We start from the raw sequence: 14,392 nt of genomic DNA, 5'->3' as shown, positions 1-14,392 counted from the left end.
CACCACCTTAGACACACAAGAGAGAAGTCATTTTGCTACATTAATAATGGATACCTTAGGGCATTAAGGCTTACTTCTCTAGTGAAAACTAAGTGAGAAAGTCTGCCTGGACACAGATATGTATACCCCCCACTCCCAGCTGTTTAAAAACAGAATGTTCTACTAGGAATGATGTCAGTGAAAATGGCAGAATAGGGAACTCCATAAGCCCACGCCTTCACAAAAACAGTGAATAAACTGACTGTCGGAATTCAAGTCTATCAGAACTCTAAAAAATAATCAGAAGTTTAAAACAACTAGGCAAGTTTAAGGTAATGAGACAAGAATTTGTAAAGTACAAGGTTCGACATTCATTAAGATGTTAACAGGCTCACGCCTGAGGCGGGAGGATCAACTGAGGTCAGGAGTTTGACACCAGCCTGCCCAACATGGTGAAACCCCGTCTCTACTAAAAATACAAAATTAGCCAGGCGTGTGGTCTACGCCTGTAGTCCCAGCTGCTAGGGAGGATGAGGTGGGAGGATGCCTTGAACCCGGGAAGCAGAGGTCGCAGTGAGCCAAGACTGCACCACTGCCAACTCCAGCCTGGGCAACAGAGTGAGACCCAAAAAAAGGTAACAAACACCTGGTGCTAAATATGGCCAAATATTCATGTATTACAGATATTCACTGTAGCATAATTTACCACAGAAAAAAACTGGAAATTACCTAAGTAAGAAGAAAAATGTGAAGTAAATCGAGATAACCATAGATGGCACAATTGACAGTACTTAAAATATTCACATACAGAAGGTATAAAATCATACTGTAATGGAATCAATTTCTTCTTTCACGGCATTAGTCTCATTCCTGAAAATACCTTGCCACGTCAAGCAGCATACAACCATGCAGTTATACTTTCTTTTAATGCTTGTATAACTTCATGTTTTTAACATTTTAGCTTTTTATTACATCTTAATTTTACTGTGATGAGGTAGAATCTAGCTTAACTGCCTCCCAAAAAGTGAGCCAGTTTTTACAACACCATCTTATTTGAATAATCCATTCTTTTTCTGCTAATCTGAAATGCCATCTTAACCATAAATTCGATTCCTACACATTGGATCTGCTTCTGGAACCTATTGATTGGTCAATTCCACCCTTAATTACCACACTATTTAAATTACTACAGCTTTATAAAATGGTTTAATACCTAATAAGTACTTCATTACATTTTCGATATTTTCTTGGCTCTTCCCAGGACAGCTGGTGAAGACGAAGACACATGCAATTTGCTGAAAACCATAAAGTAAGGATGAGGGTAGAAAGGCTTGATGCTACACAGAACAGACAGGTAAGTCAAACCGAAAGTCTGAATCTGCAAGGCAGAATAAGCTTGAAAGGCTGTGTATCTACACAATTATATTCCTTTTGTTTCTTTTGTTATTCCAACTAATTGTTTCAGACTACCTTTATTAGTGTCACCACAAAATCTTTCTTGCCAACTTTTGTAACCTGATAAAAAACAAGCACCTTTAATTAGAAAGTTTTGGTAAGCTGCGATCCTTAAAACACCCTGCCAACTCAAACGTGACTCATGAAAGTCTGTGGTGTTGTTACTGTATCAGTAACTAAGTGCATATATGATTGCTTAATATATATAAGATTGCTTATTGCATCTTTCATAACAAATATGAGCATGCATCAATAGGGAAGTTGAGTAAAATATGGTACATCCAAAGCATGGACTACTATGCAGCCATCAAAAGAACCCTATAGCTATACAGGTGACTTTAAAGTGATTTTTTAACAAGGTCCGAAATAAGAAAACAAGGATGCAAGGTATCCTGCATTTGTAACTGAAGGACAAAAACACCCTCAACGGGTCAATATAATATGAAGATAATATATAGAGAATACGCTTGAGGTTACGGGGAGGTAAACCAAGAGGTAAAAGGCTGTTCTGAAAATAATCATGTGACAATATGCATGCACTTATAAAATAATGTGTGTGTAACATTTTTAAAGAAAGCAAATACAAAAGAATGGCATGTAGTTTCTCTGGTTGACATCCATCTATAAATGACAGCTCCCGTTTATTAAGTACTTCCAACATGATGGCATTAACCCTATAAGGTTTTATTTATGACTTCCTTTACTCTGATCCTAAAAGAACTATGAGGTAGATATTGTAACCCCCAATTTACAGACACAGAAACAGGTTAATGTGATTTGTTGGCAAAAGTAGGTTTCATGTCCAAATCCAGGTTCTTAAACACATGCAAGTGAATGTGTCCGCTGCAAAGGAAGTTGCCTGAAAAGACTGAAGAGACATGAACCAAGACTTCTATGAGCATTGTTAAAGAAGCCCACAAGGCCAGGCACAGTAGCTCACGCCTGTAATCCCAGCACTTTGGGAGGCCAAGGCGAGAGGATCACCTGAGCTCAGGTGTTGGAGACCGGCGTGAGCAACACGGCGAAACCCCATCTCTACAAAAAATATAAAAAATTAGCCGGGCATGGTGGTGCGTGCCTGTAGTCTCAGCTACTCAGGAGGCTGATGTGGGAGGACCAATTAAGCCCAGGAGGCTGAGGATGCAGCGAGCTGATATTGTGCCACTGCACTCCAGTCTGGGTAATGGAGTGAGACTCTGTCTCAAAAAAATAAATACATAAATAAGAGAAGTCCACATGAACAAGTCAAGTTTTTAGAGAAATTTTACATTTTAGAGAAACACGAAATTTTTAAATTTTAATGAGGGGTATTAGTATTGGAGGTACCATTACTAAATACCTAATTATCTCTAAACCTCAAACACCTGTAAAAATCTTTTATTGCAAAGCACCAAACACACAAATCTATTACCAAAGGCTGCAATGTACGGCACCTGTCAAGATTACAAATTGTCCAGGACTAGAAATTAACCTTCAATCTACAATCTCTTTAGATCAATTCAGAGCGAAAAGTAGCAAGCCTGTCAAAGGTAAAAAGTGTCAAAAATGCAAAGGGACAAAAAAGCAATCATTTAAGCAGTCCTTTCTGTGGCAAAATCATCCAAAGGAAGAAAACAACTGGATCTCAATTACCTAAAAAAAACAACACAAAGAAACAAACCCCTCATACTTTACATATGTGAGCCATTTATACCAAAAACAGTTTGCATTTTAACTTCTACTTAAATTGTCAGAACATTTAATTAAAGTATGAAATATTAGTGTGTTTCTATCAGCCTAAAAGTAGAGTGATAAGATGTGAATTCTGTCAGATGCTATTGTGGCCCTATACAAATAACCAAATTAACATGATCAAAGCTGTATTTTTAATGACTTCTAGGTCTGTTAACTTTCTTAGCAAACTTTTCTTTACCAAAGATCTTAAAAGTCACCTGTATTTACCTCTAAATATGTTTCTAGGATTTATGTCAAGTGTGAAGAAAAGTTCTAAACCCATTTTTCCCTCAAACAGCCTACTGTCCCACTGTTCTGATATAAGCAACATTCTGCAGATGTATTGTCTACTCCTGTGCCAATTACAAAACTGGCTTAATGATAAAAAGCCTTATGATAAAAACTTGGCTTTATAATAAAATCACTATAGCTTTATGATATTATCTGATACAGCAACTCACCCTGATTATCAGTGTTTTCTCAGACATTTATTTCTGTGTCTCAGTTGATGCTATTAACAGACTTCCACTCAATCAATTTGACTGACTGATTTAAATGAGAAACGGAATTATTTCACAAAAACTAAGTTGAATATTTTGCAAAATATTCATCTAAAAGACAATATGCTAAAATAAAAAGTGTCAAATTATGAAAAGATTCAAGAGTAAACTCTAAAAAAATTAGAATCCTGTATGCAGGTTCCTTTTCTTCACATCAGTGCAACTCCATAATCACAGATTACAGTTGTAGTTTATGTCAGAAAACAGACTGCTTCTTACTAAGTCTTTGGCCCCACATAAGATGGGAAAGGGAATTATTTTCGTTTTTAAAAAATCCTATGTATAAATCACTTTTTAAACATTTCCTGCTTTAACAAGATTTTAAAAATAATTAAACTACCAATCATTGGTCCTAATTTCATTAAAGGGCTTCTACCATATTAAGTCTTCCCACTTAAAAAATGTTACTGGTCTCTATTTAGACCATCCTTTAAATCTGTAAGTAAAGGTTTAGTGTTGGTCTAACAGATCTTAAATACTGCTGTTAAGATTTATTTTCCCTTATCCATAGGGATACATTCCAAGACCCCTAGGCGATGCCCGAAACTACAGGTAGTGGCAAACCCTATATAATACACCCCCACACACATTTTTTTCCTATATATACATACTGATGATAAAGTTTAATATATACTATAATACAGGTCATGTGAATGTGGCTTCTCTCTCAATATCTTATTGTACTGTACTGCAAGTAACTGAAACCATGGAAATCGAAACCTCGGATAAGGGGAGACTACTGTATTTGTTCATCTATCTGTCGCATCATTGCCCATTCAGATTCCCTTCTATCAAAGGTATAACTTTTGATGTCTGTTAATTTTTCTTTCTTGAAACTATATGTTGCATTGTGTACATCTTTTTAAGTTTCAGAAATGGTACTGAGCAATGAAAATTGTTGCTTTTACTTTTTTATGCACGAACCACTATGTTTAGAAGCCATCGATGTTGCTGTATTATTTGGGCCACAGTTTCTAACTGCTACGTACTCCATAGTGTGCATGTGCCACATTTTACTTATTCGAATACCTACTAATGATGGATACCAAGGTTGCTTCCAACTCCTCACTACCACAAACGATGATGCAATATTCGGACAGAGATCACGTTTATGGAAATGATGTGATCTCATCTTTGAAATATACACCCAGGAGAACCAGTCTACACTCCTATCAACAATGCATGAGGGTTCCCATAGCTTCACATACCTGCCAGCACTTACCATTATATAGTTTTCTAAGAAATTTCTGCAAATCTAATGCTTAGAAAGCTGTATCTTGTTTTATTTTTATTTCTCTAATTACTGAGTCTGGGCATCTACTCACATGAATTTCCTGTTCTATAAACTGTCTATCCATATCCTTTGCTCATCCTTGTTGATCTGGAAGAGTTCCTTGAATATTCTACATTAGCAGTCCCTTTCCAGTTTTAAAACATTGTTAAGCATTTTCAATCTACCATGAGTCTGTTAACTTCTGTTGTACGAAGTGCTGCCTAATTTTGCCTGCAGACCAGCTGCTTGCCATTACACCAATTGTTTCCAAGTGTTATTGGTCCAGGACAAAATGAGGTTGTACCAGAATGTTATTTAACTACATTGGTTACTATACTAGTTAGTACAACTGACATTTTTCTTGATGAAGGAAGCAGTGTGTTGATTTATATTCCAGTGTAAGGGCCTAAGGAGTAGCCTAGAGTTATGTGTTTTCTGTCGGGAAGTATATTTTTAAATATAATATTCAAAATTTTACTTTTAGGTTTATGCCATGGGGATTTTAAGAATTCTTTACCCACCACTGTTATTACTACACAACCTCCTACATTAACTTCTCTTAAATTTACAGTTTTAGCCAGTATGACTTATTTTACAGACAGAATATTTGCTCATACTGTGAATGGGGTCTTTTCACCAATCATTTTCCTTTTTTTTGAGATGGAGTCTCGCTCTTGTCACACAGCCTGGAATGCAGTGGCATGATCTAGGCTCATGCAACTTCCGCCTCCCGGGTTCAAGCGATTCTCCTGCCTCACCCTCCTGAGTAGCTGGGATTACAAGTGCCCAACACCACGCCCAGCTAATTTTTCTATTTTTTTAGTAGAGATGGGGTTTCACCATGTTGGCCGGGCTGGTCTCAAACTCCTGACCCCAGGTGATTCGCTCTCCTGCCTCGGCCTCATAAAGTGCTTGGATTACAGGCGTGAGCCACCACACCCGGCCTCACCAATCATTTTCTAATTGGTTACTATTAATACATGGAGGAGCTATCTGTTTCTGTATATTGATCTCTTACTTCGCTATCTCACTGTGTTTTTACTAGTTGTAATAATATTATCTCCCCAAGAAACAAAGAGACTCATCACCTACATGCAAATAGTAACAAATATTCTCTTTTCTTTTTTAGAGACAGAGTCTCGGTCTCACTCTGTCGCCCAGGCTAGAATGCAGTAGCACCATCTTGGCTCATTGCAGGTTTCACCTCCCAGGCTCAAGTGATCCTCTTACCTCAGCCTCCCAAGTAACTGGGACCACAGGTGTGTGCCACCACACCTGGCGGATTTTTGTACTTTTTGCAGAGATGGGATTTCGCCATGTTGCCCAGGCTGGTCTCAAACTCCTGGGCTCAAGCGATTTGCCTGCCTCAGCCTCCCCAAGTGCCAGTAATAACAGGCATGAAGCCATCATGCCCAGCCCAAATTTTCTCTTTTAATATGTATTCTTCGCTTCTTTCTTTTCTGTTGGTTAGCATCTGTACTACAAATGTAAATGACAGAAGTTAATGTCTGACATTTTTGTGTGACTTATGAATTCAATGGAAATGCCTTAGCTCCCCCATTATGACTTCCGGTAGGTAACTCTAGTTTCTTAAAGTTTATATGAAGCTTTTGTTAATGTGATAAATTTTATCAAGTGCTTTGGAAGCATCTATTGAGTAATAGTTCCTTTTTCCTTTTAACTGTGACTTGGGAATCCAATGTTAAACCTCCTTGTGGTTTTTAATAGGAGGAAATGTTTACAGTATCTTAAGAAAACAAGTTGCATGCTTATATACACGTATTTCCAAATGCAAGAAAAAAATGCTCCGACTTTAAGGGAGGTCTCATAGGGATGAATTATAGGTGATTGACATTTTGTCTATATTTTCCTAGAATTTTCAAAATACATGTTATAATGATACAAAACTAATTTATAAGTAATCATGGCACGTAAATTAGCCTGAAAACTTGAATTACTTTGAGGTAACCATTAAATACGCTTTTAAAAAGCTAGCCGTAACACTTTTCTTCTAAGAAAGCTTTCCAACAGTGGGTTACCTCTCAAACCTAAGTATATATTAAGAAATTGTCTCCGGGAACACAGGACAATAGTTTGGTAGAGCTGAACTTTTATATGAGAGCTTTCGGCTTCAATTACAATCACTACTACTTACTGATCACAGCACTGAGTACCCCACAATTCATTTTATTCTAAATCAACCCTGAAGTAGATATGTTAAATTCCCAGAAGAGGAAACCAGTATGAGAGCTAGTACGCAGGGCCAGGACTCAAATCTAGATCATATTATTGCATTATACTTCTTTCTCACACAGAATTGAATATAATTTTGAACTTTCCTTTCAGAAGAGAAATTGCCACTTCTGAACAGAGAGATTTTGTCTGGTGAGCAGAGATTAAAGAATTCCTTCAAAATTACTTAATAACTGAGAATACTTAGGTTTTAAAAGAGGGCACCAATAGTTCTAACTCAATTAGGCCAGTGAAGTTAACTTAGGGATTCTAATACATTTTAACACTCTGAGAAACACCTGTTGAAAGGAACCATATGCTCCAATTTTTGCACCCCTCCACTCTTCACCCAAGACTCACCTCTGCCAAATGCTGTAGCCGAGTTAGCAGCGGGGTCCTCTTGTCAGATCCCAGACGAGTGATGTAGTTTGATCTTTTGCTAAATACATATAGGAGATTAAGGACTGCCAGCACCACTTGCATATCAGAGGAAGCCAATAAAGTTGTCAAATGCTAAAGGGACAAAAAAGGGCAAAGCTCAAGGTATCAGGAACAACTGGCCTTGAAAACAAAACAAAATGTACCTGTCAACATTTACAAAGCTATCAAAAAGTTTAGTAACGTAATACAAAAAATATATAAGCATTTGTACTCGGGAGGCTGGGGCAGGAGAATGGCGTGAACCGGGAGGCAGAGCTTGCAGTGAGCCGAGATCGCGCCACAGCACTCCAGCCTGGGTGACAGACTGAGACTTCGTCTCAAAAAAAAAAAAAAAAGTGTGTGTGTGTGTGTGTGTGTGTGTGTGTGTATATATATACATGTATGTATTTGATAATCTACAACATGCAACCTTATCCCCCAAGGAGCTTAAAATCTGGCAGTTAGTTATAAAGTGCAATAAAAGTAAAAAAATGTAAACAGTAGTTCAAAACTGCACAGGTTTTCCCACAGGAAGGAAAAGAGACAAAAGAGGCAAATGTGATATAATACACATGTGGGACTCAAGAAGAACATTAAGTCTCTAACTGGACTAAAAGTATTGTGAAAGATATTTTATGTTCTCTTCTGTATCCTTTATGACAAACATAAAGTTGAAATTAATTAAAACAGGGTCCTTCACATAGAAGCTAAAGATATCCACAACAGTTCGTGGCAATTATGTAACATATAACTGTTACAGTACAGTATATGCTCATAAGGAATCTGAGTGACTACTTTGGTTTTTTTGTTGTTGTTGTTTGGAGACAGGGTCTCTCTGTGCCCAGGATGGAGTGCAAAGGCATGATCATAGCTCCTTGCAGCCTTGACCTCCTGGGTTCAAGCGATCCTCTCACCTAAGTCTCCCGAGTAGCTGGGACTACAGGCATGCACCACCACGTCCAGCTAGCTCTTATATTTTTTGTAGCGATGGAGTCTCACTATGTTGCCCAGGCTGGTCTTGAAACCCTGGGCTCAAGTGATCCTCCTGCCTCAGCCTCCCAAAGTGTTAGGATTACAGACATGAGCCACTGCACCTGGCCTTACTTTGGCTTTTAAATACAATTAAAATTCACCAATACATTGAAGCACTTGGTCAGAATTAAAATCAGTATGTAATATAGCTAGAAATGAACCAAGGCATTTCCAGTTGCCAATTATACCAAAGGCCATGGACTTCCATGGGCAGCATATCTATTTCATCTTCAACAGACTGCCTATTTACCTCCCACTTAAAGCTCTGTATATTAGGCCTTTAGTTCAGTTATCCCACTTCTTTTCCTAAGCCATTTTAAGTTGTTTATTCTGATTCTGTTTCTCTACTGAAGATGCAGGAAAACACACCTAAAATTAACAGGGCACCTAACTAATGATGACAGAAAGTCTAAAGTTGGGCTTCTATAAAAAGAAAATAATTTCTTATTACAGTGATTTTTAACTAACTGAAAAGCTCACTGACTGCTGCACCCACCTTACTCTTCAAGGACACAAAGGATGCTATGAATATATATCTTGGGATGGGTGTGGCAGAATACAGAGAGACTTTAAAGCAGCACACTAAAACTTATAGAAGTACATTAATGTGATGAGAAAATCAAACTATTTCTAGCAATTTAAAAGTAATGTGGGGCTGCTCTAACAACCTAGGGCAAAAATAAATTCATGTAAATTTCCTTAAATACTTTAATATATATGTAACATTTCTCACTCATTTCTTGAATCTTGAAAAGGCAAAACAAAGGTGATAGTACAGAATCTTCCCATCAACCCTATGAAGGATATCTATATCCAAGAAACATTCTACTATTATCTTTGACAATGAAAAACCCAGAGCTCCATCATGAAAAGGAAAGAAGCAATAGAGAGAAATGGCAATTTCCTTATTTCTGGATGTACACAATTCTAGTTTAAAAACAGAGTACACAGGCTTTAACCTCCCCTACCTCTATGGAACTGTACAGATGCCGGGAAAAGCTGTACTCAATGAGCAAGGCTGTGAAGTTCAACACAGCCAAGAGAAGCATTTTCAGTTGCTCTCTTTCTGGCCTATCACATACGAGCATCCATGACATATTCTCCACTGTCTGTCCAGCATCTGCCAGTATTCCATCGAAGCGGTCCAACAGGTCCACCCAGTGATATAACTCGCACTGGAGAGGGGAGGAAAAAGAAGATGTAAGAATAAGGTAGAAGTGCCGCATGGGTCTTTCTAACTGAGCTTTGTTACAAGAGACTGCTGAGCATGACACCTAGACAAGTTCACGTCCCACTCTTGCCCATATGAGAAAGATCATACTCTGAGCTAAAAGGGCTGGAGTTCATTTCATATCCATCTAGACATATGTGCTAACACCACTAGACACCATAAAACCGCTAGAGCTAGGTCTTTAGATGGAGAACTCTGGTTATATTCTAAGATCTACGAAGACAAGAGAACCATCCTTGCCAGAATCCATTTTATCAGAAAAATTCATTTTTTAGAGTTATCTAATAAAAGTTCTTCTGAACTAAAAATCCAGAAATTATCTCAAACTTATATTGTCAAACTACAGGAATTCTGTGATTGAGATTCTTAAGCATCACCTGTGAAATCAATTCCTCATCCTCAGCCAGCAAAATTTTCCTTGCCACTGGTTGAAAGCTATGTTAGGCATGTGGCACTCGCTAGATGCTTATTAAGTAACTGCTGAATGAGGCTATCCCACTATGGTTTCTTATTCCATATCAGAGCATACAAAATGATGTATTAGTATACTGAGTCCTGTCTTTTGGGAGCATGGCTTCACATACCTTTCCAATGTTCCATGTTTTGATCTGCTGCAGTTCCAAGAGAAGTTGCTCATCATTACAAACTTTGAGTTTGTCTATTAAGGCTCTGCAGTCTGCAGGCTGAGAAAAAAAAGTATTCACAAAGATGTTTTGGAATGAGGGAGTTGCAAACAAGGAGAATCGGAAAAGGAACCCTTAAGCTCACACAGTAATTTTCCTTTTGCTAGGATTTACTACTTAAGAAAACAAGATGTGCCAGATAATCTCTTGGGATTAAAATGGAAACCTCATGAGAAAACGTTTTTATTCCCCAACAATCCACCTGGCCTTCAAAAAAAAACAAAAAACAAAAACAAACACCTTGGATAAAGGTAGATGCAGACAAACTATTTGGAAAAGTGCAGACAAACTATTTGGAAAGATACAGACAACAAAGACAGTAATAATAAAAAGTTAAACATCTAAAAAAAAAAAAAATTAAGGAATCTATACCATGGTCTGAAAGTTAACCAGAATGCCTGGTAGGTTATATTGAATCAGAGACTGCAAAGTCCTAGTGAATTCACAATTAAAGGTGAAGATTAGCATTAGCTATATTTTTCTGTAACATAAAACCCTTCACTTGTAAGGTGGTAAAGAGCTTCTGAAGTTCGTAAAACTAGGACTCCATTCTTTCTTGGGGTTCCCATTTCCATACATTTCTGCTCTCTTCTACTGATGAATGGGCCTATTTGTCAGGTAACAAGGAGTGGATTGAGTATTTACAGTCAAGTTTCTGAAACTGGAAGGAGGGAAAGGGATAGGGGCTGGGAGAGAGAAGCCTTCCGTTAATGAATGGCAGCTGGGAGAAGTGATTATTACACCTGTTCTTTAACTCCATAAGGGCAGTACAGCATCCTGGGAATGGACCAAAGGTCTGGTACCAAACAAGTCTGGATTCATTTTTTAGCTTCATGTTTACTAAGCTGTTTGATCATGGGCAAGTCTAACCTCTAAGCCACAGCTCTCTTATCAGAAAAACAGACGTAATAGCTACCTCACAAATATGAAACTCAAATGTCTGCCACATACATAAAATACTTATCTCCCATAACAGGAGCTTAAATATTCAGAGACGGCATACTATTAAAAAGAGTATGAGTCTTGGAATCAGGTAGTTGGTAAGCTACCTCTTTGAATCTCAGGATCCTCTTCTGCAAAATAAACTAACACGTACCTATATATCCAGCAATGCTGTCGTGAGATTCAAACTGGGAGAAATGTATTTTTGGCATCCGAAAAAACATGGAACCTAACAGGTGTTTATTTAAGCTAAGTCCAAACCTTTTCTCCCTCTAAGCATTATTAAGATCTACCTCAAATGTTCATGGTAATTAAATGTATGTAAAATCCTTGGCACAAAATCCTTCCACAAACCAGGCCTGCACTTTTTCCTCCTTTCCTCTAAGATGTGTAAGTTGAGGGAGAGGCAGTGAAGCAGCAGAAATAGATAACATGGAAATTTGAACCACCTGCTTATGCAGTTCACTTGTGCCTGCTGGACCTACTTGGGTCCAGCATCAAACATGTTACTTCTATTTCTAATGGAATGCAGCTATACGAGTCCAACTTTATGATGTGTAGGTGAGATAACACCCAGGTCATGAGGAACATTTGGATCCTATAATAACTCGGTATGTCTCATAACCAGGCATTCAGTCTTTATCAAGGCCCAGTAGCAAGTCTGAAGCTGCTTTTGTGAATGTAGAATAGCTGGTGGCAGAGGGCAGCACAGCCAAAAGTCTAGGGGTCTTACTTGTAATTCTACTGGGGCTTGCCAAAAGCACCACATACCACATGGCATCTTTAGCTGATACCTAAGTCAGTCACCTGGGTCTACTAGGTCATAATGTCCAAGTGATAGGGCAACTTGTATCATAGCCTGGACCTTTTGCAGAGTCTTTTCTAGATCCAAACCTTACTAACACTTTAGTGGTACCCCACTAAATGTGTTAGAGGTTATGCAGTAAATAGGTCAAAATAGCATGCCCAAATGTGACCAACCAATATGTTGGCTCCAAAATCCAAACACATCACACATTGTTCCTCTTTCTTCACAATGTGTGGTACAAGGTGCAGCAACTTCCCTCTCACTTTAGAAGGGATATCCCAATATTTCCCAAACCATGTGGCCACTAGAAACTTTCCTAATGTGAAAGGTCCTCAAGCTTCCACAAGGTTTGTTTCTGACTCTCTGGCACAAATATGTCTGAGGCATCTAAGGTGTGCTTGTGTTTTCTGTTCACAAGATCCAGTTAGCATAATGGCATCAATTTAATGTACCAGTATGACGGTCTCTGTTTTATCAGACTATCAAGATTCCTTGCATTTTGCAGGAGAAAGCAGCAAGCACAACGTTAAGATACAAGAAAGCATTTGCCAGTTCGACAGCTGAATACCAATTGCCAGGGTTTACAGTGATTTATTTCAATAGATACCAAATCTGGGGAAAAAATTCTTTGCACAGCTGCTAATAAAGTGATCAATAAAAGCCTTTCGTAAAAACAGTACCTAGCATTGACCACAGTATGGGAAATGGGGGCAATTTTGTATGCTGCTCAAGGAAAATAGACAACTCAAGTCTTAAAAAGTCTATAACCAGTGACACAAAAATTCTACTTCTAGGAGTTTATGCTAAGTAACTTGCTAGTAACTAGGAAATAAGAGCCAGAAATCAGCATATGACTCCAAGAGCAACCCCTTACAATCCACTAGGTTAAAAACTTTCTTTTAATTTGCATTTCTCCGATTACCCACAGAGTTGAATCTTGCTGAACATTTACTGGGTTTGTTCTTTTCTTAAATGCCCTATGCCCATTTTGTCATTGGGATATTCATTTCTCCTGATTTAGATACTGAAAACATTAACTACACTGGGTTACAAATATCTTCCCAAGCTTGTCATGTGTCTTCCTCCTCCCCTGCCCCACCCGAGCTTATTAAGGTGTAAATGGTATACAAAAAACTGCACGTAATTCACGCATACAACTGGGTGAGTTTGGATGTATGTATACACTCATGTTGCCATCACAATCCAGGTAATAAACACATCCATCACCTCCAAGTTTCCTTGTGTCCCTATGTGTGCGCATGATTGTGCGTGTGGTAAGAATACTTATATGAGATCTACCCTCATAACAAATTTTTGATTAGTCCCTCTGTATTCGCTGGGGATTGGTTCTAGGACCCCCATGAATACCAAAATCTATGATGCTCATCCTTTGTATAAAATGGCACAGTATTTGTATCTAACCTATACACATCCTCCTATATACTTTAAACCATCTCTAGTATTACAATACTGAATTCAATTCAATGTAAATAGTTGTTACACTGCATTGCTTTAAAATTTCTATTTTTACTTTTGTATTACTCTTTTTTATTGTTTTTTTCCCCCAAATATTTACTACCCAGTTGGTTCAGTCTGCAAATGTGGAACCCACACACATGGAGGGCAGACTATACTCAATACCTGACTGTTAACTATAGGCACTATGTTGTTCTACAGCAGATCTCTGGAACTTACTTACCTTGTATAATTTTATATCCACTGAGCAGCAACTCCCCCTTCTCTCTCCCCACCATTTCCTGGTAACTATCATTCTACTGCCTACTTTTATATCTTTGACTATTTTAGATGCCTCATATAAGAGGATTCACGCACTATTTGTCCCTCTGCGGCTGACTTATTTCACTTTGCCTAATGTCTTCGAGGGATTAATTTCCAAAATATATAAGGAACTCCTGCAACTCAATAGCAAAAAACCCCAAATAACACAAATTTTAAAACGGGCAAGGGACTTGAATAGATACTTATCCAGATGTCTATTTACATACAAATAGTTTAAAAGTATATAAGAAGGTGCTCCATATCAAGGAAATCATCAAGGGAATG

General features: G+C 38.0%; 1 protein-coding gene across 25 annotated transcripts in view; it reads right to left on the bottom strand.

Annotated features, from left to right (window-relative positions):
- HUWE1 (HECT, UBA and WWE domain containing E3 ubiquitin protein ligase 1) overlaps positions 1–14,392 on the bottom strand; it is a 154,070-nt gene that overhangs the window by 103,257 nt on the left and 36,421 nt on the right. For all 25 annotated transcript variants that reach the window (XR_004180755.1, XR_004180758.1, XR_004180757.1 and 22 more), the window contains 3 exons: positions 10,480–10,578; positions 9,633–9,839; positions 7,573–7,725 (listed from right to left, as the gene is read on the bottom strand). Coding sequence is in view for 22 of the 25 variants with exons in the window: in XM_031660829.1 (XP_031516689.1) it covers positions 7,573–7,725; positions 9,633–9,839; positions 10,480–10,578 (459 nt within the window). In the remaining 3 variants the exon portion in view is untranslated. The remainder of the gene's footprint in view (positions 1–7,572; positions 7,726–9,632; positions 9,840–10,479; positions 10,579–14,392) is intronic.

The sequence above is a fragment of the Papio anubis genome, chromosome X (assembly GCF_008728515.1).
Source record: "Papio anubis isolate 15944 chromosome X, Panubis1.0, whole genome shotgun sequence".
Classification (NCBI taxonomy): Eukaryota; Metazoa; Chordata; class Mammalia; order Primates; family Cercopithecidae; genus Papio; species Papio anubis.
Note: the sequence above shows the minus strand (reverse complement) of the source record. Positions and strands in the feature narration are given on the sequence as shown.